This window comes from Gnatocerus cornutus, unplaced genomic scaffold, assembly GCF_029298725.1.
Source record: "Gnatocerus cornutus isolate USDA-ARS CGAHR unplaced genomic scaffold, icGnaCorn1.1 ctg00000023.1, whole genome shotgun sequence".
NCBI classification, from domain to species: Eukaryota; Metazoa; Arthropoda; class Insecta; order Coleoptera; family Tenebrionidae; genus Gnatocerus; species Gnatocerus cornutus.
Window position 1 is genome coordinate 2,203,484 of NW_028275375.1, and position 26,523 is coordinate 2,230,006.

Here is a 26,523-nt window from a genome sequence, read left to right on the forward strand (position 1 = left end):
TCACCTGATTTGCATCCAAGGTGGAAGATAACAAGATCTCTGGAGATTGATCGAGTTAATTGGGATAATTGAAACCACCATTGGCGGCTCGGAACGGTCAAGTGGATCTCGTTTCATATTTTCTTGTGTAGAAATATAAAAGGTGGTTTGTTGCAGTTTCGGGAAAAGCTGGGGTGGTCCCTTGTCTCGTGTCGACGTTTTGAGATGTCGTCGTTTTAGCCCACGGCTTTAGGAAAAAATCACAAAAGCGGCAACAAGAAATGCTTTGATACGAGTTTAATGAAAACAGAATTTTAAGTTACAGATTTGGGGTCGTGCGCGCGGCGGGGAGTTCAGTCGGAGGTCCAGAAGAGGCCTGGAAAAAAATACAAGATTAGCCGGTGGGGTTTTTTTATGTTGAGCAAATGAAAGCATAAATAAATGTTTTTAAAAGAAAAACTGTTCAGAAATACGTTTCTTAGCACAATAGAAAGAGTTTTAAGATTGTTTTTAATAGCTGGAGCAGCTCAAAATTCACAGTTTTCACTTAACTTTCAAAATTCAAAATAAAACTTTTTTAATCTTTTCTCAATGTAGCAAATTAGAAAATGTAGAAACAAGAAATAAAAATTTGTAAGATTTTTAAATTTTAGGAAGTGCTCAAAACTTCAAAATTTATATTTAGGCCTATTATGCTAGTATTTTTAGCCTTAGACTAATGAAACTAAGAGGCGTTACTACCTTAAAACCGTTTGTTAATTGTGCCAAATTATAAAATTTTAGAACAAGGAACACCAAAAAAAAAATCTTCTAAAAAGAGCTTAACAGTTTAAAAATTCCAATTCTTTTTTGATGTCTTTTCTTGCTTGTAGTTTTAGCCATAGAATAATAAAACTTAGAGGCTTTACTACCCTTAAACCGTTTGTTAAGTATGTCAAATTACAAATTTTTAGAAGAAACACACTTAAAAAAAAATTCTTCTTAAAATGAGCTCAAAAGTTTTTTGTATTTATTTACGAAATTCCGGTAATTTTAACGCTATAAATAGGAAACTTTTTATTACTCTTGAGACGGTTTCTTATGTGTATCAAATTACAAAATTTTAGAACAAAATCTGAAATTTTTAAGAATTGTTCAATTTTAAGACGAGTTCAAAATTCCAAAATTTCTATTGAAGTCTTTTCATGCTGGTAGTTTTAGTCCTAGAATAATGAAACTCAGTGGCTTCACCACCTTCAAACCGTTTGTTAAATGTAGCAAATTACAAAATTTTAGAACAAGAAACACCTTAAAAAAATTTTTTTTTTTCTAAATGAGATCAAAAGTTCACGTAATTCCGGTAATTTTAACGCTATATATGAAACATACAAGTCTTATTACTCTTGAAACGTTTCTTATGTATCAAATTACAAAATCTAAAATTTTTAAGAATTTTTTAGTTTTAGGGCGGGTTTTAGTCCTTCCATGCTGGTAGTTTTAGCCTTAAAATAATGAAACTCAGTGGCTTTACCACCTTCAAACCGCCAAATTACATAAATTTAGAACAAGAAACACAGTCAAAAAATTTTTTTTTCTTCTTAAAATGAGCTCAAAAGTACAATTTTTGTATTTATTTACGAAATTCCGGTAATTTTAACGCTATAAATAGAAAACTTTTTATTACTCTTGAGACGTTTCTTATGTGTATCAAATTACAAAATTTTAGAACAAAATCTGAAATTTTTAAGAATTGTTCAATTTTAGGACGAGTTCAAAATTCCAAAATTTTTTTTGAAGTCTTTTCATGCTGGTAGTTTTAGTCCTAGAATAATGAAACTCAGTGGCTTCACCACCACTTGTTAAGTGTATCAAATTACAAAATTTTAGAACAAAAACACCTTAAAAAAATTTTTTTTTCTTAAAATGAGATCAAAAGTTCAAATTTTGTATTTATTTCCGTAATTCCGGTAATTTTAACGCTATAAATATGAAACATACAAGTCTTATTACTCTTGAGATGTTTCTTATGTGCATCAAATTACAAAATTTTAGAACAAAATCTAAAATTTTTAAGAATTCTTTAGTTTTAGGGCGGGTTTTAGTCCTTCCATGCTGGTAGTTTTGACCCTAAATTAATGAAACTCAGTGGCTTTACCACCTTCAAACCGTTTGTTAAGTGTGCCAAATTACATAAATTTAGAACAAAAAACACTATCAAAAATTTTTTTTCTTCTTAAAATGAGCTCAAAAGTACAATTTTTGTATTTATTTAGGTAATTCCGGTAATTTTAACGCTATGAAACTTACAAGTCCTATTACTTTTGCGACTTTCCTCATGTGTACTAAGTTACAAAATTTTAGAACAAAAATCGAAATTTTTAGAATTTTTTGTGTTTGGGCGAATCTAAACCTTCAAAATTTCTATTTGAGCCGATCATGCTGGTAATTTTAGTCCTAGAATAATTTAGAGGCCTCAATATCTTCAAAACGTTCGTTAGGTGCGCCAGATTTCAAAATTTTTGAACAAAAAACACTAAAAAAAATTTTTTTCTTCACAAAATGAGCTCAAATTTTCAAAATTTTCTATTCATTTATGTAATTCCAGTAATTTTAACGCTATAAACTTAAAACTTACAAGTCTTATTACTTTTGCGACGTTTCTTATGTGTTCCAAATTACAAAATTTTACAACAAAAAGTAAAATTTTTAGAATTTTTTAATTTTAGGATAAGCGCAAAACTCTTTTAACTTTTAAAGCTTGTCATATTAATAATTTTAGCCCTAAAGTAATAAATCTTGGAAACCTCATCCCTTTAAAACGTTTGTTAGGTGAACCAAATTTCAAAATTTTAGAACAAGAAACACATTTTTAAAAACAATTTTCTTTTTAAAATGAGCCTAAAAAATCAAAGTTTCTAGTAGTTTCCGTAATTTTGTTAGTTTTAACGCTGAAAATGTGAAATTTTCATGTCTTAAGCGCCAAATTACAAAATTTTATATCAAAAAACAAACATTTTTTAGATGTTTTTTCATTTTAAGACAAAATTAAAATTCCAAAATTTGTTTTTAAGCTCATTATGAGTTAAAACACAAACATTTTTGAGATGTTTTTTCAGTGTGCAAAATTACAAAATTTTAGAACAAGATAAGTACAGAATTTTTTTGTTTTTTAAAACTGCAGAAAAATACATTTTAGAACAAAAAACAGAAATTTAGAAGGTCGCATTCCAAATTCTCTATTTTGTTCGAGAATTCTGGTAGTTATGGGTCTCCAATTACAAAACTTTATAACAAGATCAGAGAGTTTTTGATTGTTTTTATTCTTAAAACTAAAAATTCCAAGTTAAATAAATAATAATTGTCCTGAAAATCGAAAATGAAACAAAAATTCTAAGACGTTAGAAACTTAAGATTATCCATATCCTTATTTTTTCAATCCTGAAAAAATTCAGTGGAATTTAGAGATTTTAGAAAAAATGCATTTTAAACGTATGTCGGCTTCTTGCTCGAAAACTGTCAAATTTCAGAAATACTTAGTTTTCATTGGTCAAAACTGTTGCGGTGGTGTTAGTTACGCCAATTTTTTCTCAAAGGCGACTGCAAATGGAAATTTAATGATTGATAAAATTATTTGGAAACTACATAATATCTCACGCCCATCTATCAAATAGATACAATCGCCCTATCTACCGTCCAACGTATTTTACAATAGGATCAATACCTGTGTAATCTATGTATCTATCAAACCCAAGCATCAATGCAGGTATTATTGCCATGTAATTATTCCGTTATCTCCCAGTGTAATTAAACGAGCTTAAATTGTCTAAAATTCGTCCCTGCAAGCCAACTGTGCAAGCGCCACGTGCATCTAAAGCAAACGAAATTAAGCAAAGCTTTGTCAAATCTCACCTGTCGTCATCTCGACCTTGTCGCACACACCTCAGGCGAAAAACTTAATGAACAACAGAACTTGTTCTTTACAGAATAGCTCGAAGCGTCGTCAAGTTGTCGACGTCGAGACGGTAATGTTCCTCCGACGCCGCTGCGGGCGAGCGTCGCTTTGAAATGCGCCGTCGCGCCCCAATCCGGAAACAATGGCGTCTGTCCTTCCGCCAATGAAACGGCGTGATCCCCAGAGCCACTCATGCGAACCGAAACGCTGATAACGCCTCTTCGCACACGGCAACACCTCGAAGACGCCAACGATCTAATCGAAACCGCATCGACATGGGAAAATACGTGCGATTTCCGATCGATAGCGATCGTTTCCGGGCGATATCGAAGAAATTCCGGAAGAAACGTGAAGATCGGACGTCATCCCCTCTTCTTGGGGGCGGGGTGGCGGTAGACACGCCCTTCGGACGCAGATCAAGTCATCCTTGAACAAGTGACGTGATGCTGAAGCCAGTCTTTTGCTTCGCTCCGCATGGTAAAGCACAGTGGATCTCTTCGTATGCAGTTTGAGCACGTGACCAAAGGAAATCGAGCGCGAGTTTGTGTAGGACTGGCTTTAGTTCGCGAGTGCTTCGGTTTTGTGACATGTTCAGTGATTTGCCGAAAAGGTAAGGAAGGGTCACAATTACACCCGAGGGTTCAGAGTGGTTGCGACTCGCAATTAAAAATACATTTTTATATTTAACGAACGTTGAGATGAAAGCCGAGGTACATCAAAGCAAGAGTTTTTGTTAATACGGCGGTTAAATCATACAAAGACGCTTTCAGAGGAAAAGCTTTGATATAGGCAGGTTACGAGAAATTGTAACGAGTCAAAGGCGCAAACAACCTTTGCATTTCTGGAGATTTCGGAGTGAAAAGGTGCTCGGGAGCTATTGTGGAGCGATGACAAAAAGGCGCCGACGGATTCACAAGCGCTGACTTCATTCCGACTTAGCTAGACGAAAGGGTCTGATTTCTGACAAAAGAAATAGTTTCACTCGAAAAATAAGTTGTGCGCCTGTGGTAGTCCTCGTTTTTGAAACTCAATCACCCCAATTTTTTTCCCGGATTTTGCCGTCGTTCGAATTCCCGTCCCTTCTTCATTCCCCAGAAGTCCAATCCTCTTTGTTCCCTCTGGTTGTCGTCGTCCGACGGCACTTTCCCGTCTTGAGATTCCTCCAGTCATTGTAGCGACTGAAGACCGCGCCGTTCACACAGTCCCATCTTATCAACTTCAAGAAACGCCATCACATGTGCACACACTCCATTAATATAAATCATCAGGAGTCGAATTATTCAGTTGTCAACCTTTGAAAAGGTTAACATCTTGCTCATTGTTTGTTTAGAAAACGCGGTTGTGTTTTACCCGCTGCAGGGGTGATATATGAACATGAGTAGCAAAGATCTATGACAAGCTTCGGCCATTGTTCGCGACGGGTGGTCGGTAACCACCGCAGTTAAATGAAGACAAATTCAAGCCCGGTTCGGTTCGGGCTTTGAACGCGACCGCTGATTGCGCGACGAGACAAACGTGACGAAGCACTCGCTGAAAACGATTCTTTTTCGGATTTACAAATCGTGTTTACATGAAGATGAAAGCTGGGAATTGATTAGTTTGTTTAATTAGAGACGATTTAAATGTCACTAAGTTTACATAAACACTGCAGTTGAAACGTTTAATGACGCTTTGTTCGATTGGCAACACTGAAATATGCGAGTTTTGAAAAAGTCGGAAATTCATGAAAGTGTGTGCTTTTACGTACGTCAAACATTAGATTCGTTGCTGCGAGTTTCCCCATAGACTTGAGGCCGAATTGGTATTACCTAAGCTAAACATTTGTTTTATTATCGGGGTCTATTTTTAAATTGTTATTACAATCCGCTGTGAAATTGAGGGAAAAAATTATGTATAATGACGAAATTCCGTTTTGTTTGTTTCCACGTGCTCCACGTAGCAGAAAGTAAAATGAAATTAAAAAATTCATGCTTGCATTCTTATTGTTTTTTGTCATTTTCGGTCATTCACTTCACTCTTTGTCACGGCTTTATTGTCATATTTTCTTTGCCTAATATTTTAGTCTAGTTTGTTCCTTTTTATTGTGCGTTCTTTAGAATTTACACTATCAAAAGTGGTATGTTTCTAATTCTTGGCTTTAGACCGAATTCTTTGTCAGTGGTGTATTGCTATTTATTCTCTGTTGCTTTTTGGCTTCGTATTTTTGCTCTTGTTATTTCTTATAATTGGTCTTTCGCTGAGCAATTCCATAAGCTCATTTTAGAGATTTAGATTTTTAAGAGCTTTTTGAAATTGTTAAAAGTTCGTCCACTTATTTAAGTTTTTTGGTTCTTTAGATTCTCTCGATTTTTCTTCAGGATTCTCTGGAATATTTTCCGATTCTTTAGAGTTTTATAGGATACTTTTTTTTCAAGTTTCTAGAGTCGTTTAGACTTCTTTGGAATTTTTTAGAGTTTCTAAGGCGTTTTTGAAGCTTCACGAGTATTTCAGTTCCTCAAAGAAAATTTATTGGATCAATTTTTGGTGTTGACAAATTATTAAAATTACAATTTATTCCTTTTTAGTACATAAGGACTAATTGATTGTTAGTTTTTAGTTTAATCATCGCTCTGATGATGATAGCATTGCTATCGAAACGCGCGTCAGCATTTTTTGTTAAAATTTGTTGTTTGGGAATAAATTATAATTTTAATTATTTCAGTTCCATTGACTCTTTAGAATCTTCCAAATTTTCTTCAGAAATACTCGAAGATTCTCTGTTTATTTTTACGACTATTTTTTTCCAGGACTCTTGAATTTTTATGTGATTGTCTGACATTCTATAAAAAACATCAAAATTCTTCAAGAAATTACAAGATTTTCTCACATAAAAATATTCTCCTTTGCTGTATTCTTTAAATTTTGTCCAGTTAATTAGCAAGTTTAAATTAGTAACTTCCCGAATTTTCATGGCTGTACTGTTAAAATCACCAGTATTACAGCCTTGAATGCATTTTTCAGTGTTTTTTTTAGAAGTTTTTGGTTCATCTTCAAAATAAAAAAATCTAAAAATTTTTTCTCGCAGTCTATAATTTTTTAATTTAGCAAGGATAATAAGTAAGCCAAAATTAGTATCCTCTCCAAATTTAATTGCTGTGGTGTTAAAATTACCAGAGTTGCAGCCCTTATACATTTTTTCGAACGTTGTCGATTTATCCCCAAAACATAAATATCTAAAATTTGACTCTTTCGATCTATAATTTTGAAATTTTGCAGGGTTAATAAGCAAATTTGAGTTAGTCATTTCCACAAGTTTCATTGCTGTGGTGTTAAAATTAGCAAAGTTACTGCCCTTAACACACTTTTTTAGAAGTTTTGGTACATCTTCAAAATAAAAAAGTCAAACTTTTTTCTTTTCTGCTTTAGAATTTTGAAATTTGGGAGAACTAATAAGCAAGTCTGAATTAGTAATCTCCTCAAATTTGTTTGCTGTCGCGGCAAAATTGCCAAAGTTACATTCCTTAAGAGATTTTTTCAAAAGTTTGAGATTCCTCCTCACAATAAAAAATCTAACTTTTTTATCTTTTGCTCTAAAATTTCGAAAATTGACAAGACCAATAAACAACTCTGATTTAGTAACCTCTCCAAATTTTATTGATGTGGCGTTAAAATTACTAGAGTTACAGCCCTTAGCACATGTTTTCAAAAGTTTTTAGTTTATTTTCAAAATAATGAAACTCTTACAATTTGACACTTTTGGTCCATAATTTTGAAATTTGGCTGGACTAATAAACAAGTCTGAATTAATAACCTCTCCAAATTTGATAGGATTGGTGTTAAAATTACCAGAGCTACAGTTCTTAACACATATTTTAGAACTTTTTGCATCATCCAAAAAAATCCAATATTTTACTCTTTCGGGTTATAATTTTGAAATTCTGCAGGGTTAATAAGCTTGTTTAAATAAGTATTTTCCCTAAATTTGATTTGTGGTGTTAAAATTACCAAAGTTAAGTTAACCTTAAGACATTTTTTCAAAAGTTTTTGATTCCTCCTCAAAATAAAAATATAACTTTTCTATCTTTTGGTATATAATTTTAAAATTTGGCAAAACTAATAAGCAAGTCAAAATTAGTAACCTTCTCGAATTTTGTTGCTGTGGTGTTAAAATTACCAGAGTTACAGTCCTTAACACATTTTTTCAGAAGTTTCTAGTTTATTCTGAAAATAAAAAAATCTTAAAATTTGACTCTTTTGGTCTATAATTGTGAAATTTGCAAGAACTAATAAGAAAGTCTGAATTACTAACCTCTCCAAATTTACTTGCTGTAGTATTAAAATTACCAGAGCTACAACCCGTAACACTTACTTTTAGAAGTTTTTAGTTTATCCCAAAAAAAATTCAAAATTTGACTTTTGCGGTCTATGATTTTGCAATTTTTTAGGGTTAATAAATTAGCAGGTTTAAATTAGTATTCTCCCGAAATTTGATTACATTGGTGTTGAAATTATCAAAGTTACATCCCTTAAGGCATTTTTCAGAAGTTTTTGGTTTATTCTCAAAATAAAAAATCTAACTTTTTTCTTTTAGTATAGCATTGTGAAATTTGGCAGGACTAATAAGCAAGTCTAAATTAGCAATATCTTCAAATTTCATTGCTGTGGCGTTAAAATTACCAGAGTTACAGAAGTTAACACTTTTTTTTTAGAAGTTTTTAGCGTTTATATTCTTCGGATTATTATTTCCTAAATTAGTTTAGTTTTTATAACTCGTTAAATTATCTCGAGTCTATTTGAAGAATTTTTAGAATATTCAAGGATTCTATGAATTTTTATACACCTGTCTATCTCTTCAAGATACTAGAGAATTTTTTGGGAATTTTTACCTTTTATCTAGACTTATAGGTTAAAGTTTCTCTGTTTTATTCTTTATTTGAATAATAATTTTAACTTAAATAAATATCTTATATATTTCTCGCAACAAAATAGTTTAATACTGTTTTCAAAACGTCGTGTTTTTAAATTTATTGACAAATAAAATGTAAACAATTTGCATCATAGTTTTAAAAAGCACGTTAATTTCAAATATGCTTTGTGAACAAACATACACTTTCTGTAAATAAACACGCGTATATACAAATATCAATTGGATAATGTGATTTCAGAGCTGAACCTGCAATTCTGATTGAAATAATAATAAAACCGTAACTAGAAAATTAGTGCCACCTCCAAAGAATCCCCTAATTAACTACTTGCAAACTTACCCGAATTTAAGGGTTGCTCGTGTGAATAAACAATACCCACGTGCGCTCTAGTTGCAAATTCTGCAGTCATCCCCTTGAAGTCAATAATTTTTATTTGTTCTTCAGGTGCTTCTAAAGGAACAACCTGGGAGCGACGTCCGGACCCGTCCCGACTCCGGGCGGGTTTTCTCCAGTGATCTCAGCGGCAAAGACGCTTTCGCTGAGGGAATCGTCGTGTGCTGAGGCTTTGTGGAAGATGCCCCATAAAGGTGGGTCGATTTTTGCAATTACCCTAGCGCGTGTGTGTGCGCACCCCTCTTATAATCGCGCCCTCGCTGCGGTCTTTAATCAAGCTGCAATTAACTCGAGTTTTTTTCTCATTCACCCCGCTTGTAATGATCGAGTTAATATACAGACCGCGTCATCGACTTGCAAATCTCGTGCGGTTTTCGAGTGGACGAACGAATCGATTGCATTTGTTGATAGGATTGACAAATTTTGCGTTCTTTTGTTTGGGGACGTGCGAGGGCTTTGTGGGGGTAATTGGTTGATTCTTGAAAGTTGACCCTTCGAGGAATTAGAAAGCGGGGAAGATTAAGTGGTGATGAGATAGAAACTGAGGATTTTGAAAATTTTTACAATGGAGGGATGAGTGGGTTGAGGGTTGAGGGGATTAGATTTTTCTTAAACCGGCTTAAACTCTGGAGAATTAAATTTCTTGTTTTCTTTATTTTTTGAAGTGCCTTAAGATTCCCCGAAGTTCATTGTTAGCTTGAAGATATTCTAGGATTCTTAAAATTACATTCGATTATCTTAAATTTTTCAGGACTCTTCTACATTCTTTCTTTGATTTCCTGCGACTTTTAAAGAATTTTAAGACAATTTTTAATTTCACTTCTTTGGACTGTTTAGATTCTCCAGGATACTCAAAGATTGTTTGGGAATTTTTACTTTATCTAGGCTTCTCCTGTCTTTTCCAGGATTCATGAAATTTCCTGGAACTAATTGAGACTCTTCCGAAAATTTTAGGAAACTAATAAAAAATTCCCAATATTTCCTAACAATTCTTTATTCATTGAAATACGTAAAGTTTAGACATTTCTAGGATCCTTCAGGACACCAGCATTTTGAGATATTTGAGAATTACCAAGACTTCTGTAATTCTTTTTGTTTTTTTCAAAAAAATGTATAAACCTGGAAACCTGGAATTCTGAGGTTTTTAAAATATTCTTGGAATCCTCTCGATCTTCCTGATTTAATAGAATTTTGTAGGAGACTCGGGATGCCTATAAATCTCTGGAGTTTTATTAAAAAAATAAAATATAAATATAAAATAAATTTATGAAATAATTAGGATTTTCCGGAATTCTTTACGTTCTTCCAGAATTATGTAAAATTTTATTAAATGTCAAGTTATTTTCTGCATTTTGAAAAATTATTTAGGACCATTTTGAGTTTCCAAGAATTTTTTTTTGGCATTTTCCAGCATTTCTAAATTTTATTTTTATATTTTATGGAGATTTTTTAGGACGATTTTTTTCAAAAAAAATGTATAAACCTGGAAACCTGGAATTCTGAGGTTTTTAAAATATTCTTGGAATCCTCTCGATTCTCCTGATTTAATAGAATTTTGTAGGAGACTCGGGATGCCTATAAATCTCTGGAGTTTTATTAAAAAAAATAAAATATAAATATAAAATAAATTTATGAAATAATTAGAATTTTCCGGAATTCTTTACGTTCTTCCAGAATTATGTAAAATTTTATTAAATGTCAAGTTATTTTCTGCATTTTGAAAAATTATTTAGGACCATTTTGAGTTTCCAAGAATTTTTTTTTGGCATTTTCCAGCATTTCTAAATTTTATTTTTATATTTTATGGAGATTTTTTAGGACGATTTTTTTCAAAAAAAATGTATAAACCTGGAAACCTGGAATTCTGAGGTTATTAAAATATTCTTGGAATCCTCCTGATTTAATAGAATTTTGTAGGATACTCGGGATGCCTATAAATCTCTGGAGTTTTATTAAAAAAAAATAAAATATAAATATAAAATAAATTTATGAAATAATTAGGATTTTCCGGGATTCTTTACGTTCTTCCAGAATTATGTAAAAGTTTATTAAATTTCAAGTTATTTTCTGCATTTTGAAAAATTATTTAGGACCATTTTGAGTTTCCAAGAATTTTTTTTTGGCATTTTCCAGCATTTCTAAATTTTATTTTTATATTTTATGGAGATTTTTTAGGACGATTTTTTTCAAAAAAAATGTATAAACCTGGAAACCTGGAATTCTGAGGTTTTTAAAATATTCTTGGAATCCTCTCGATTCTCCTGATTTAATAGAATTTTGTAGGAGACTCGGGATGCCTATAAATCTCTGGAGTTTTATTAAAAAAAATAAAATATAAATATAAAATAAATTTATGAAATAATTAGAATTTTCCGGAATTCTTTACGTTCTTCCAGAATTATGTAAAATTTTATTAAATGTCAAGTTATTTTCTGCATTTTGAAAAATTATTTAGGACCATTTTGAGTTTCCAAGAATTTTTTTTTGGCATTTTCCAGCATTTCTAAATTTTATTTTTATATTTTATGGAGATTTTTTAGGACGATTTTTTTCAAAAAAAATGTATAAACCTGGAAACCTGGAATTCTGAGGTTATTAAAATATTCTTGGAATCCTCCTGATTTAATAGAATTTTGTAGGATACTCGGGATGCCTATAAATCTCTGGAGTTTTATTAAAAAAAAATAAAATATAAATATAAAATAAATTTATGAAATAATTAGGATTTTCCGGGATTCTTTACGTTCTTCCAGAATTATGTAAAAGTTTATTAAATTTCAAGTTATTTTCTGCATTTTGAAAAATTATTTAGGACCATTTTGAGTTTCCAAGAATTTTTTTTTGGCATTTTCCAGCATTTCTAAATTTTATTTTTATATTTTATGGAAATTTTCTAGGACGAGTTTTTAGGATTCCTTGAAATTGTCAGGAATTTATTGGGATTTTGAATTTTACTGTAACTCCAAGATGTTCGGGATTTTTTCGCAAAGAAACCCTCAGAATTCCGGGAATTTTTTTTCATTTTATTATTTTTACGATTTTCTAGGATTCTCAAGGATATTTTCTGATATTTTAGAATTTCGTAGATTTGTCTGGAGTTTATCAGGATTTTGTAGGATCCTGTAGGACTAGAATTTCGATGAATCCTTCGGGAATATTTTTGAAAATTTTCGCAGATTCTTCCTTTTTTTAGGTTCTCTGTAGTTCATTAGAATCCTGTCTGTTATTTTTGAACTAAAATTCTCCAGAATCCTTCGAAATTTTCGAGAAATTCAATGATAATTTTTTTACATTTTTTTAGGATTCTTTAGATCTCTGTAATTTTTTCTTTGTTTTTTAGGAATTTCTAGATTTGCCTGGATTTCTTAAATTCTCTGAAATTTATTACGTCTCTGTGTCTTGCTCTAGGTCTTAAGTCCCTCAGGATTCCTGCAATTCTCTGGAAAATCTGTTCACTTTTACGAATTTTTTGGGATTTTCCATGACTTGTTAGGATATTTCAGAATTTTCTGTGGTGTTGCTAAATTTGGTATTTTCTAAGATCTCTGCGGTTTTCCACGATTTCCTACGGTTCTTTTTTGCTTTTGAAATGCTTCAATTTTTTGTATTTTGTTTTTGGGTCCCTTATAGTCCTTCTGGATCCGGTCCGTTCCTTAAGGTCTAAAAATCCCCAAAATTGAAAATTAATTCACAAATGTTTAACAATTTTCTAGGATTATTTAGGACACTCCAGGATTCTATAAAATTGTCTTTGTTTTTTAGAAATTTCTGGGATTTGTTAGGATTTTGCCTATATCTCCTGGATTTCTTGAATTCTCTAGAGATTACTAGAGTTCTGTGTGTTGCTCTAGGTCTTGAGTCCCTCAGAATACCAGCTATTCTCTGGAAAATCTGTTTTACAAATTTTTTAGGATATTTCAGGATTTTCTGTCGGCTCCCTAAATAGAGTCTAAATTGAGTTCTTTATAGTCTTTTAGGATTATAGAGGTTCTCTGGGATCCATTGCAATTTATTAGGATCTTGCGTTTAGCTTTGATAAGTTTAGAGTTATCTAGGATCCCTCAGGATGTCTGGGTTTTCCTGGAAAATCTTTGACAGTTTATAAGATTCTTTACAAACATTTTTTGTTTATTTTGACCAACGTTGCCTTTAGTTCCCTTAGGATTCAGTAAAATTTAGATTTAAATTTTGAAAATTTCAATAAAGTTTTTTTGCGAAATTCTCTGAGATTTATTCTTCAATATCTCAAGGACTCCTAAGAACTGTTGCTGGATTTTCCAGAATTTCCTGGGCACATCCAAAATTTTCAATTATTTAAAATCGCTTGGAATCTGTAGTCTCCACGACTACCATTTTCAAGAATTTTTGGCATTTTGAATTTTTCAGAATGCTCTAAATTAGGATTTTTGGGATACTGAAGACTCTTAGTAATTAGCTGTTAAATTATAAAATTTCACCTCAGAGAACGCAACTAGAAATTTTAATTTAAAATGAAATTAGTAGTTAATTCCCCTAATTAAAATGTTAAATTTTTTGAACAATGCCACCCGCCGTTTTTAAGGAATATGTTTATCCAAAATTAAAACAATTTCCTGCTAAGCTTTCCGTGAAGAAATACTTTGTAGATCGTTTTCCCTTTCCGCAAATCCCGGCAGTTTTCGCCTTTTTCCTTTTGAATTATGCAAGGGTCGTGAATGAGTTTTCAGTCATTTCCATTCCTCCATTAATTTATGTCTGGTCGACTTTGCCAGGCTGTCACCATCTTGCCGACTAAAGAGTTTTCCCCACTCTGAAGTTTCACGTCTCGGTACATCCTCAATTCGCCATGTAATGTTAAGGCTAATGCAATTTGAACGCGAGTGTCGCGAACTACGGGTTACCGAGTCAACAAAGAGACGCCATTTTCACTCGTTCGGGAAGAAAGGGCGGAATCCTCCGGGAATGCATTCTCTAAAGGCCATGTTTTCAACGCTCCACAAATTACTCCATCAATCGGTATGTTTTCGGTGGTAAAGTAGTTAATGGACAGCAGATGAGCGCATAGATAAAAGGGGTTTAAGTGCGTTATAATCTCTCGTACATTAGTGAATAGAGAGGTAATTCGGGGGTGGATTGAGAAGTTGCTAAGTTCAACTATTTTGCCCGGGAAAAATCCACTTGATTATGGGATATTTACGAGGCGAATCTGTTATTTGTCCCAGGAATTTTCCTTGTAATTCAACATTAATCTGCACTCGGCGAATTCAAAGCAAAACCGTGCTCGAGCGAGCATAAAATAGGACATAGATTAAATCCCATCCTTAGCTCGCATTGCGCTCACGCACTTCTTCTAAAATTGATTTTTCCCCAGAAGAGGACCTCATGCATCACGCTTCCATGGGCCAGAACACGATTTTCAGCTGCTCCACGGCCGGACACAGTGGCATCAACCAGTTAGGCGGCGTCTACGTCAACGGAAGACCTCTCCCGGACTCCACGCGCCAAAAAATCGTCGAGCTCGCCCACTCCGGAGCCCGGCCCTGCGACATCTCCCGGATCCTCCAAGTCTCCAACGGGTGCGTCTCGAAGATCTTGGGGAGGTAATAAGACTCAAGTTTGTCTAGTTAAGAAATCCATGATGACTTTGAAGTTTGTCTCCCAGATACTACGAGACGGGGTCCATTAAGCCTCGGGCCATCGGCGGGTCCAAGCCGCGGGTCGCCACCCAGCCCGTGGTCAACAAAATCGCCGAGTTCAAGAGGGAATGTCCTTCGATTTTCGCGTGGGAGATCCGCGACCGGCTCCTCTCGGAAGGTGTCTGCAACAACGACAACATCCCCAGCGTGAGTAGCTTACCAATGACTATTTAATAAGTCGTTAAACACTTTGGCCCTGAGGCAAACACTCGTTGGTTTTGCCCCACGCTTGTGTAACATGTCGTATGTCAACGCTGTGCAAACTCTATTAGTGACAAGATTTCGCTCTATTTACCCAACGCTGACAGAATCTCAGGTAGTTCACTCACAATACCATCGACCCTATTCAAACGCACACAAATTCATCAAAACGATACTCGAAACAGTAATAGGTTAGTTTCATGCACGCATTGTACTGTGACAAATGTCCTTGTCGTCACTTTAAGGAGATTTATGTTGTGTGCAGAAAGGCACTTTTGTCGCGAAAATTGCGTTCCGTGCTCTCAAAGGGACCGATGAGCATAAAGGGCGGCAAGGGATGCTCTTGAAACCAACGGTCAATCATAAAAAAGTCTCAAAAGTCCCTTTGGGACGACATTAATAACCCCGCGATTTTATAGTTTGGAACAATGGCGGAGTACCTGCTTGGGCAATTTCCATAAAAACAAACCGGTCCAATGGCAGACCGGAAACTCCGCCATTTTCTATCCCCCTGTCCGAGCGCATCCCTCTTTTTAATCTATATAAGGCGCTGACAGCAATTCCGACTGGTCCCTTTTGATGCTTTCACGCAATGCGTATCATAGTTACTATCGATGAGCCGACCTACGCACGCGCCAAATTACCACACTTTAACAGATTTATCATCATCTTAAACACGCCTGCACACACGGAAGGTAGAAAGAATGGAAATCAATGTTGGGAGGAACATGTTTGATGAATTTCAAATTGGAGGCTTGGGAAAGAAACGCTCAGTGATACAAAGCTGTGTTTGGGAATTTTAACGAAAACAAAGTTCGCCGGAGGAGATTTGGGGGTCTTAGTGACCAATTTACATGTCTCTATATTCTAACATGTTTACAAAAGCGCAGTCAACTAATTTTGGAGGAACTTCGGAACTTTACTTGGACGCTTTATGCGCAAATTTGATGAAAATGGCAAACTTTGGCTTGAAGAGAGGAGCCAATTGCAATTAATCTTGCAGGTCTCTTTGTACATCTTGGATCATCTTTTGAAGATTCTTCTTTGGTCTATGTTTTTTTTTATTCTTAGTTCGAATCTTTAGTTTCTTTAAGTTTTTTTTTATTCTTCAATTTCCTCGGTCCTCTTATCAGATATTTCAACTTCAAACACTTCAAAGCCTCTTAAGCCTTTCTTTTTAAATTCTAACTTTGATTGCGTCTTCATATTCTTCAAATTCTCCGAGATTCTCTTCGAACTTGCGTAATTTTGTTAGTTTTTATCGTTGAATTTCATTTGTGGTGCTTTCATTCTTCCTTAGTTCTCTTTTCGGCAAACAATTTAAAAGGAAAAATCGGAAATCAGGCAAAGACGTCCGAAAACAAAGACAAAATTTAATAACTCTGGGTTTAAATTACGGGCCCAATTTTTTTATCCGGTTCTGTCATTTTAAAAAATAAAAGCTTAGAGTACAACTGTGATTTTTTCGGCCCTTTGTCGACTATGATTTTTGAGTTTAAAGACCTCAAATTCGCGACTTTGAGGAAAAACTAACAACTAAAACTTATAATTTTTTTGAATAAAATTTTGTACGTTACAAAATCCGTGTATTTCCAACATTGGGGGCTCATTTTATACAATCTGGTTCTGTCATTTTGAATATAAAAACGGCTCAGAGCATAGCTGTAATTTTTTCTAAAAATAGTTATTTGTGTACCAAGACCAAAAAGTGTTTCTTTTTAGAAAGAAGGTGAGGGCAAAATGGCACATTTTGACCGTGATACACACAAGATTTTTTAGGCGACATCATTAAGTTTACAAGTTAATTAATTTTTATTTATAATTTATTGATTTAACCAATTATAACAACTAAAATTATGAATCCTGCAGAAAAGTTCATATTTTCTTTATTTACATTTGCAGTTTCGGCATTAGTGGCTACTGAAATAAAACTGTCAACCTAAATTAAGAAATTCTGAGAATTTTAATGCCCCTCAGCTTCTGAAAACGAAATATAAAATTTGAGATTTATTGGTATGTAGGTATCTCAGTTTCGGAGCCAATTTTTTGAATCCGGTCCTGCTCATAAACTTTAAAGATAAAAGTTGAAAGCACAGCTGTTTATTTTTTAGATTTTACTCGTCATTCATTTTCGTGTTAGAAGAGCTCAAATTCTCGATTTAAAAAAACAAGAAAAAACTGAATTTCATTTTTTTATACAACGCATTTGAAATTCTAAATTAGAATTAGTCATCTCTAAAGTAGCTACAACTAAAAAAATTCTGAAAATTTTTGCGTTTTCTAAGCTGAGACGAAATAATACAGAATTAGAAAATTCGGTGTCTCATTTAGCGCCAACACTGCGGGGCCAATTTTTTGAATCCGGCCCTGTTCAGTAATTTTGAAGATAAAGGTTGAAAGCACAACTGGAATTTTTTTAAATTTTTCTCGTCATTCATTTTTGAGTTAGAAGAGCTTTAATTCTTCACACAGAAAAAGAAGAAAAAACTGAATTGCATACACGTTTTTATTTTTTTATTGAACGCAATTTTAATTTTAAATTAGAATTAATTGTCTTTAGTGTAGCTGAAACTAACAGATTCTTAAAATTTTTGCGCTTTTTTAAGGCAAAAGGCGAAATTCAAAATTTGAAAATTCGGTGTCTTAGTTTTTGGGCAAACGCTGCAAAACCGATTTTTTTAATCCGGTCCTGAGTAGTTATTTTGATGATAAAGAACCAAAGCATAACTGTGATATTTTTTTGAATTTTTCTCGTCACTAATTTTTGAAGAAGAAGAGGTAAAAATAAAAACAATTTTTTTTTATTTTTTAAATTGAATTTTTTATTAAAGGAACAAATTTTTTATTGTAGCTTTAAAATCAGTTGTCCTTAGAATAAAACTAGAAAGCTAAAATTGAAAATTCTAAACATTTTAGAGGCCTTTAAGCTTACTAACACCACTGCAACAGTTTTGACGAATCAGAAGTAAATATCTGAGAAAATCGACAGTTTTTAAGCAAAATGCAGAACCGGACAATTTAAAAAATTAGCACCTTTTTTTCTAATCTTATTCTAACTTTCGAATTAGTCATCTTTTGAATAAAACCAAAATTTGGAAATTTTGGTGGTCCAATTTTTTTAATCCGGCGCTGTTCATTTGTATGTGCAGCTCACAGATTTTAATTTTATTGTTTGATAAATTAAAGTTCCACTCGCAGTTGACTGACAAAAATTAATGTCGTAACTAACACCACCGCAGCAGTTTCGACCAATCAAAAGCGAATATCTGAGAAAATCGACAGTTTCCAAACGAGAAGTCGACATACGTTCAAAATGCAGAAAATTTAGGATCGTAATGAAAACCAAAATGTGATTTCTCTTGTGTTTGGAGCGTTTGTAAATTTGAGCAAAACAAACGGCATGCAACTGTCGGCATTTCTCGTTGTCAAAATATTTATCTTGGAATGCATGAAAACAGAGCGTTGGTGTTCCGCAACCAAAAAAGTCAGCGCTCTATTTTCTAGATTTAACTGTAATAGAAATCGCGTTTCCCCAAACATCAAAATTAATTGCCGTCGGTAAGTGTTCGAAAATGCTTACCGAAAATAAAATCAGAGTAAATAAGAAAGAGGGAAATCGCAGTGTGTCGGTATTTTGGGGTTGGTGTAACCAAGGTAACGGCAACAAGGGCGGGAGAGTGGTGGAACGCGGGGATTATAAAAATAGATAGAGATTACAGAAAATGGAGGTCCTGTCTGGGATGAGATGTTGGCAGAGTGAAATTTTTTAGCGCTCCGATTTCTAATCCCGCGAAGCACCGCAAGGCCGACGCACTTTGTTAGGGGCAAGGGGTGAGTGTAACGGAATTCGGAATTAGCCACCGTTCCGTGTAGCACTTGAAGGTTATCAATGCGTGGGGACGAGCGCCGGAATTGAAGGGCAGTTTCATCATTGACATAAATAGCTTTGGGGGCGAGACTGCCATGATAGGTCAAACAATTCGGGGGCAATCGAACGTGAACAGGAAACGCCACTGTAAGGAGGAAAATGTCTGTAAATAGGGCCGTTTCGACGCGCACCGAAGCGCTTGGTTTATGACTATCAGAGAGACAAGTTTCTTTCGTTTTTCGGTTTAGTTCGAACCTCTTTCTAATCATCAACAATCAAAATTTGGAAATTCTGGCTAGTTTTAGCGCCAATACTAGAAATCCAATTCCTTAATCCGGTCCTGTTCACTCATTTTTAAGATAAAACTGTTATTTTTGGCAGTTTAGGAATAATGCCTTAATTTTCTTAAATCCTTAAGATTCCCATGGGATTTTTTGTGGTTTTAAATTGTCTCCAATTCCCTAAAATTTTCTAGGATTTTTACATTTCTTGGAGTCCTTTTGAGTGTGTAACACTAGGTCTATATCGTTTAGAATATTTCTGATTTTGTCACAGTTTTAGGATTTCCAGAAATTTTTTAAGATGCTCCAGACCTAATTAGATTAAAAATCTAAGGATTTCCAAGAAAGTTTGTCCAGGATTTTCTGAGAATCCGCAGAATTCTGGATGTAATTCTCTAGATATTCTATGGCGTTTAGTATTTTTTTAACTTTCCGGGATTTTTTAGAATTACCGGAATTCTGAAATATTTTTTACTTTCCGAACAATTCTCGAAGGATTTATGACTTTTTAAAGAACCTTCAGGAAATATGCCTTAAATTTCTTAAATTCTCAAGATTTCCTTGTGATTTTCTATTCGCCCAGACTTTGAGGAGATTAATAGAACCCTATATTTAGAAACCCTCAGAACTTTATTAATTTTAGGAGTTTTAGCAGAATTTTTTCAGAATTATTCAGGATTTAGTAAAATTTTCTAGTTTTAGGTAGATCCTTAAGAGTTCTATTAAATTTTCTATTATTTTATAAAATTTTATAGAATTTATTAGGATTTTTCAGGACACATGCGTTGATTTTCTGGGATTTCATATTCTCAAACTTTGAGAAATTGTCTGCGATTCTCTAGATTTTTTAATATTTTCTGGAGTTTTTAAAAATCTCCTGTGAGGCTCTATGACATTTTTAAAATTTCCAGGTATTTTTAAGACGTTTCAGGATTTTCCAAGAATCTCTTCAAGTTTATCTGGATTTTTATTTTTTTTTTGGAATCTCCTGGGGATTATTATAGGATCCAGCGTGTGCTCTAATAAGTAAAGAATTGTCTAGAATCCCCCAGGACGCTTAGATTCCCAGAAAAATCTCAGACAGTTTATAAAATTTTTACGATTTTTGGAATGTAAAAAAAAATTGTTTTAAAAATTCCAGAATTGTGAAAAATTTCGTGAGTTTTTAGGGAGATTTTGGAAAATTCTCTGGAATCGATTGGGATTCTTACAAGTTTATTAGAATCCTGCTCTAGAGGTTTAGGATTCTACGGAATCAATTGGGCCAAACTCCAAATTTTTAGAGCAAAAAATAGAGTTTTTAAAATTTTCATTTTGAAAACGTATTAAAAATGTCCTTTACTTTCTATTAAATACCGTAACTTTGTCAGTTTATATCCTAAAACATTAAAATTTTTAGGTTTTACTACTTTTGATTTGTTTATCAGTTGGGCCAAAATTCAAATTTTTAGAGGAAAAAATAGAAATTTTAAAAATTTTCTTTCTGACAACGGACCAAAATTTCCCTCTACTTTCTATTAAATACTGTAAATTTGTCAGTTTTTCTCCTAAATCATTAAAATTTGGAGGTTCTACTACCTTTGACTTAGTTTTCAACTGTGGTAAATTTCAAAATTTTAGAGCAAAAAACAGAATTTTTAAAAATTTTCATTTTGTAAACGAACCAATAATTCTCTCTACTTTCTATTAAATACCGTAACTTTGTCAGTTTTTATTGTAAAACTTTAAAATTTAGGGGTTTTATTACTTTTGACTTGATTCTCAACTGTGCCAAATTTTAAAATTTTAGAGCAAAGAGCAAGATTTTTTTTAAATTTTCATTTTGTAAAATTATCAAAAATTTCCTCTACTTTCTATTAAATACTATAAATTTGTCAGTTTTTATCCTAAATCATTAAAATTTGGAGGTTTTACTACCTTTGACTTGGTTATCAGCCGTGGTAAATATCAAAATTTTAGAGTAAAAAACAGAATTTTTAAAAATTTTCATTTTGTAAACGAACCAATAATTCTCTCTACTTTCTAATAAATACCGTAACTTTGTCAGTTTTCATTCGAAAACATTAAAATTTGGAGGTTTTACTACTTTCGACTTGATTATCCACTGTGCAAAATTTTTAAATTTTAGAGCAAAGAGCAAGATTTTTAAATTTTTTCATTTTGTAAAATTATCAAAAATTACCTCTACTTTCAATTAAGTTCCGTAACTTTGTTCGTTTTCATCCTAAAACATTAGAATTTGGAGGTTTTACAACTTTTGACTTAATTATCAACTGTGCTAACTTTCAAAATTTTAGAGCAAAAAACAGAATTTTTAAAAATTTTCATTTTGTAAACGAACCAAAAATTTTCTCTACTTTCTATTAAATACCGTAACTTTATCAGTTTTTATCGTAAAACTTTAAAATTTAGAGGTTTTATTACTTTTGACTTGATTCTCAACTGTGCCAAATTTTAAAATTTTAGAGCAAAGAGCAAGATTTTTTAAAGTTTTCATTTTGTAAAATTATCAAAAATTCCCTCTACTTTATATTAAATACTATAAATTTGTCAGTTTTTATCCTAAATCATTAAAATTTGGAGGTTTTACTACCTTTGACTTGTTTTTCAATTCGGCCAAAATCCAAATTTTTAGAGCATGAAATGGAATTTTTAAAAATTTTCATTTTGTAAACGAACCAAACATTCCCACTTCTTTCTATAAAATACCGTAACTTTGTCTGTAAATAGGGCCGTTTCGACACGCTTGGTTTATGACTATCAGAGAGACAAGTTTCTTTCGTTTTTCGGTTTGGTTCGAACCTCTTTCTAATCATCGGCGCGCCGCTTTGAAATTAGGCCTGCATCTGGCGTGATCAGTCAAGTGTCCGGGCGTCGGGTTCCGGTGCCGTCTGATAAAATCATCAATTAGTCCGTTCCTGCGCAAACACAATGGTTCGTTGCCGCCGCGGCTGATTTCAGTTTTAAATCGGCGGCGGGCTGCCAATTAGGGTAATGAAATTAATGTAAATGTATGTAGACCATGCGGCATTGTGAAGCCACATGTCATCGAGTGGTCCCCTGTTTTTGACAGAGCAGATCGAGAAACCGATATCCGGTGGATTTGCGAAAACCGCTTCATATCATCCGGTTTGCATCGCACGTCATTATACCGTCCACTATCAAGAAAGGGAAAAAAGGGGCGCGAGAGAGGGAAGAATTTTTTGAATAGGATCAGCTAAGCGTGTTGTACAATTCGTGTTCGGTCATATGTGAAATAGCCCAGCTCGTGGATGAGGGACAACCTCTGCCGGGATGTCTCCTCTCGGTAATAATGTGAATTTCAAAATGAACTTGAAAGAAATTTATCGTAAAATGTAATTGAATTGCGCCGTATTAAATTGTTCAATTTATGAAACCACAGTGATTTCCCTTTCGACAAGCCGCACCATTCTCCTCCAGGCACTCCCTCGGGACAATGCCTTCTTGATGGTAATAACCGCCTAACTACGAACGCTTTAAATTATAAAATTCACTCGATTGCGGCTACCAACCACACGCTTTTACCCGCACAATCAATTCGTATATTCTTTAATATTACAAATTAACGAATTAGGATATTTCAAGATTTTTTTTAGAAATATTCAGGATTTATGCCTTAGTTTTCGGAAATTCTCTACATTCTGGGGTTTTATTGTCGCCCATACTTTGGGAAATTAATTAAATTTCCTCTCCATTCTCTCGAGATTATCAAAATTCTGCAGAATTTTCCAGGATTTTTAGAAATATTATTTTCTTAGAACTTGCGAAATGGTCTAGGATATTTTTAGAACTTTCCAGGAATCTCCAGCCTTGATTTTCTGAGATTCTCTAGATTTCCATGGGATTTTCAGAGGTTCATATTTCCTCAAACAGAAATTGTCTACAATTTTCTAAAATTTGCTTGCCTTTTTTACTTTCCTTAGACTCTTTTAAAATCCTGTGTGTTACTCTAGGTCTAGAATCCTTCAGGATACTTCTGATTCTATGAAAATTTTGTGCAAATTTTTAAGATTTCCAGGGATTTTTAAAGATGCTCCAGATCTAATTGGAATTAACTGGATTGATTTCCGCATTTGATGAGTTTTTAAAGTTTTCCAAAGTTTGTCCAGGATTTTCTAAGAATCAACAGAATCCTGTGTCTAGAATCCTTCAGAATGTAATTCTCTAGGAATTCTATAGCGTTTAGTAATTTTGTTAACTTTCCGAGATTTTTTAGAATTATCGGGATTCTGAAATACTTTTTACTTTCAGAACGATTCTTTAGGAATTTATTGTTTTTTAAAGAACCTTCAGAAAATATGCCTTGATTTTCTTAAATTCTCAAGATTCTCTTGGGATTTTCTAGTCGCTCAGAGCTTGGGAAATTGTCTGCAGTTCTCTAAACCGTGTTTGTTTCCTCCCGTTGGAAATCTCTGATGATTAATAAAACTCTATATTTAGAAACCCTCAGAACTTTATTAGTTTTAAGAGTTTGACAGATTTTTTTTAGGGTTATCCAGGATTTAGTAAGGTTTCAACAGTTTTAGAGAGATTCTCGAGGGTTCTATTAAATTTTCTATTATTTTACAAAATTCTTTTAGGACTTTTTAGGACTCATGCGTTGATTTTCTAGGATTTTCAAAATTCTGAAAATTTTCGTGGGTTTTTTGGGAGATTTTGGAAAATTCTCTGGAACAGATTGTTTAAAATTCTACAGAATCAGTTAGACCAAAGTTTAAATTTTTAGAACAACAAATATAACTTTTAAAATTTTTATTTTGTAAATGGACCAAAATTTTTCGTCTACTTTCTATTAAACATTGTACCTTTGTCAGTTTTAATTTTAAATCATTACAATTTAAAGGTTTTCCTACCTTTGACTTGTTTATCGATTGGGCTAAAATCCAAATTTTTAGAGCAAGAAATGGAATTTTTTAAAATTTTTATTTTGTAAACGTACAAAAAATTCACTCCACTTTTTATTAAATGGCGTAACTTTGTTAGTTTACTTCCTAAAACATTAAAATTTGGAGGATTTACTACCTTTGACTGGTTTATCAACGGGGCCAAAATCCAAATTTTTAGAGCAAGAAATAAAGCTTTTTAAAAAATTTTATATTGAAAACGGATATAAAATTCTCTCTTCTTTTAATTAAATACCGTAACTTTGTCAGTTTTCATCTAAAAACATTAAAATTTGAAGGTTTTCCTACCTTTGACTTGTTTATCGATTAGGCTAAAATCCAAATTTTTAGAGCAAGAAATGAAATTTTTAAAAATTTTCATTTTGTAAACGTACAAAAAATTCACTCCACTTTTTATTAAATGGCGTAACTTTGTTAGTTTACTTCCTAAAACATTAAAATTTGGAGGATTTACTACCTTTTACTGGTTTATCAACGAAGCCAAAATCCAAATTTTTAGAGCAAGAAATAAAGTTTTTTAAAAAATTTTATTTTGAAAACGGATTAAAAATTCTCTCTTCTTTTAATTAAATACCGTAACTTTGTCAGTTTTCATCTAAAAACATTAAAATTTGAAGGTTTTCCTACCTTTGACTTGTTTATCGATTAGGCTAAAATCCAAATTTTCAGAGCAAGAAATGGAATTTTTAAAAATTTTCATTTTGTACAGGTTCAAAAAATTCACTCCACTTTTATTAAATGGCGTAACTTTGTTAGTTTACTTCCTAAAACATAAAAATTTAGAGGAATTAACTACCTTTGACTGGTTTATCAACGGGGCCAAAATCCAAATTTTTAGAGCAGGGAATAAAGTTTTTTAAAAATTTTTATTTTAAAACGGATTAAAAATTCTCTCTTCTTTTAACTAAATACCGTAACTTTGTCAGTTTTCATCTAAAAACATTAAAATTTGGAGGTTTTCCTACCTTTGACTTGTTTATCGATTAGGCTAAAATCCAAATTTTTAGAGCAAGAAATGGAATTTTTAAAAATTTTCATTTTGTAAACGTACCAAAAATTCACTCCACTTTTTATTAAATGGCGTAACTTTGTTAGTTCACTTCCTAAAACATTAAAATTTGGAAGATTTACTACCTTTGACTGGTTTATCAACGGGGCCAAAATCCAAATTTTTAGAGGAAGAAATAAAGTTTTTTAAAAAATTTGCTTTTGAAAACGGATTAAAAATTCTCTCTTCTTTTAATTAAATACCGTAACTTTGTCAGTTTTCATCTAAAAACATTAAAATTTGGAGGTGTTCCTTTTTTTGACTTGTTTATCAATTTGGCCAAATTCCAAATTTTTACAGTAAGAAATTAATTTTTAAAAAATTTTTATTTTGTAAACGAACCAAAAATTCCCACTTCTTTCTATAAAATACCGACAGTTGGTCAATTTTCATCCTAAAACATTAAAATTTGGTGGTTTTACTACCCTTAACGTGTTCATTAATTGGACTAAAATCCAATTTTTTAGAGCAAAAAATAGAATTTTTAGAAATTTTGGCTTTGTAAACGGACCAAAAATTCCTTCTTCTTTCGATTAAATACCGTAACTGTGTAAGTTTTCGTCCTAAAACATTAAAATTTGGAGGTTTTACTTTTTTTAAATTGTTTATCAATTCAAAAAAAAATCAAAATTTTTTTTTTTATTTTTATTTTGTAAACGGGCTAAAAATCCCCTTTACTTCTTATTAAAGATCGTAGCTTTGTCAGTTTTCATCCTAAATAATTAAAATTTTGGGGTTTTACTACCTTTGACTTGTTTATTAATTCAGCCAAAAAATAATAATTGAAAAAATTTCCATTTTGTAAAGGCACCAAAAATTCTTACTATTTTCAATTAAATACTGTAACTTTGTCAGTTTTCATCTCAAAACATTAAAATTCAGAGGTTTTACTATCTTTGACGTGTTTATTAATTGGGCTAAAGTTCACATTTTTACACCAAAAAATATAGTTTTTTAAATTTTTTAAAAATTCCGAAAATTTTCTAGAACTTTTCTAACTTCAGTATTTATCTAATTAGAGAACGCTATAAATAATTGTAAAATCCAACCATCACAGAGTTGCATTTAATTCTTTGATATCATGATACAGGAAGAAATTCATCAGTGAAGACAGTTCAATGTCAGTAGCGCCTCGTTGTTTTATTCTTGTAAACTGATGATACCGATAAGTCCGAGAACACTGTCAAAAAATAAGCAAATAACGACCTGTCAGAACAACACTAACTAACTGACGCCAGAGCAAATTTCATTAAAATAAAAAAAAATCAAAACACGCAAAATATTTCCAGTGCTGCGATATGAAAACGCAATAAATAAC

The 26,523-nt window shown here is 32.6% G+C and overlaps 1 protein-coding gene and 1 long non-coding RNA gene across 5 annotated transcripts in view; one reads left to right on the forward strand and one right to left on the reverse strand.

Annotated features, from left to right (window-relative positions):
• Positions 1 to 261: 261 nt before the first annotated feature.
• LOC148166341 (uncharacterized) lies at positions 262 to 4,052 on the reverse strand. Its single transcript, XR_015771036.1, has 2 exons — positions 3,868 to 4,052; positions 262 to 355 (listed from the first exon to the last, which is right to left on the reverse strand). It is a non-coding gene; the product is annotated as an uncharacterized LOC148166341 (long non-coding RNA).
• A 305-nt stretch (positions 4,053 to 4,357) lies between these two features.
• The window catches only part of LOC148166342 (paired box protein Pax-6-like), a 42,566-nt gene continuing 20,400 nt past the window's right edge, over positions 4,358 to 26,523 (forward strand). For 2 of the 4 annotated variants that reach the window (XM_088048999.1, XM_088049000.1), the window contains exons 1-4: positions 4,358 to 4,520; positions 9,259 to 9,401; positions 14,558 to 14,786; positions 14,837 to 15,029. In XM_088048999.1, coding sequence (XP_087905125.1) covers positions 9,389 to 9,401; positions 14,558 to 14,786; positions 14,837 to 15,029 — 435 coding nt within the window. In that variant the 5' untranslated portion in view covers positions 4,358 to 4,520; positions 9,259 to 9,388. The remainder of the gene's footprint in view (positions 4,521 to 9,258; positions 9,402 to 14,557; positions 14,787 to 14,836; positions 15,030 to 26,523) is intronic. The other 2 variants (XM_088049001.1, XM_088049002.1) reach the window with 1 other exon arrangement.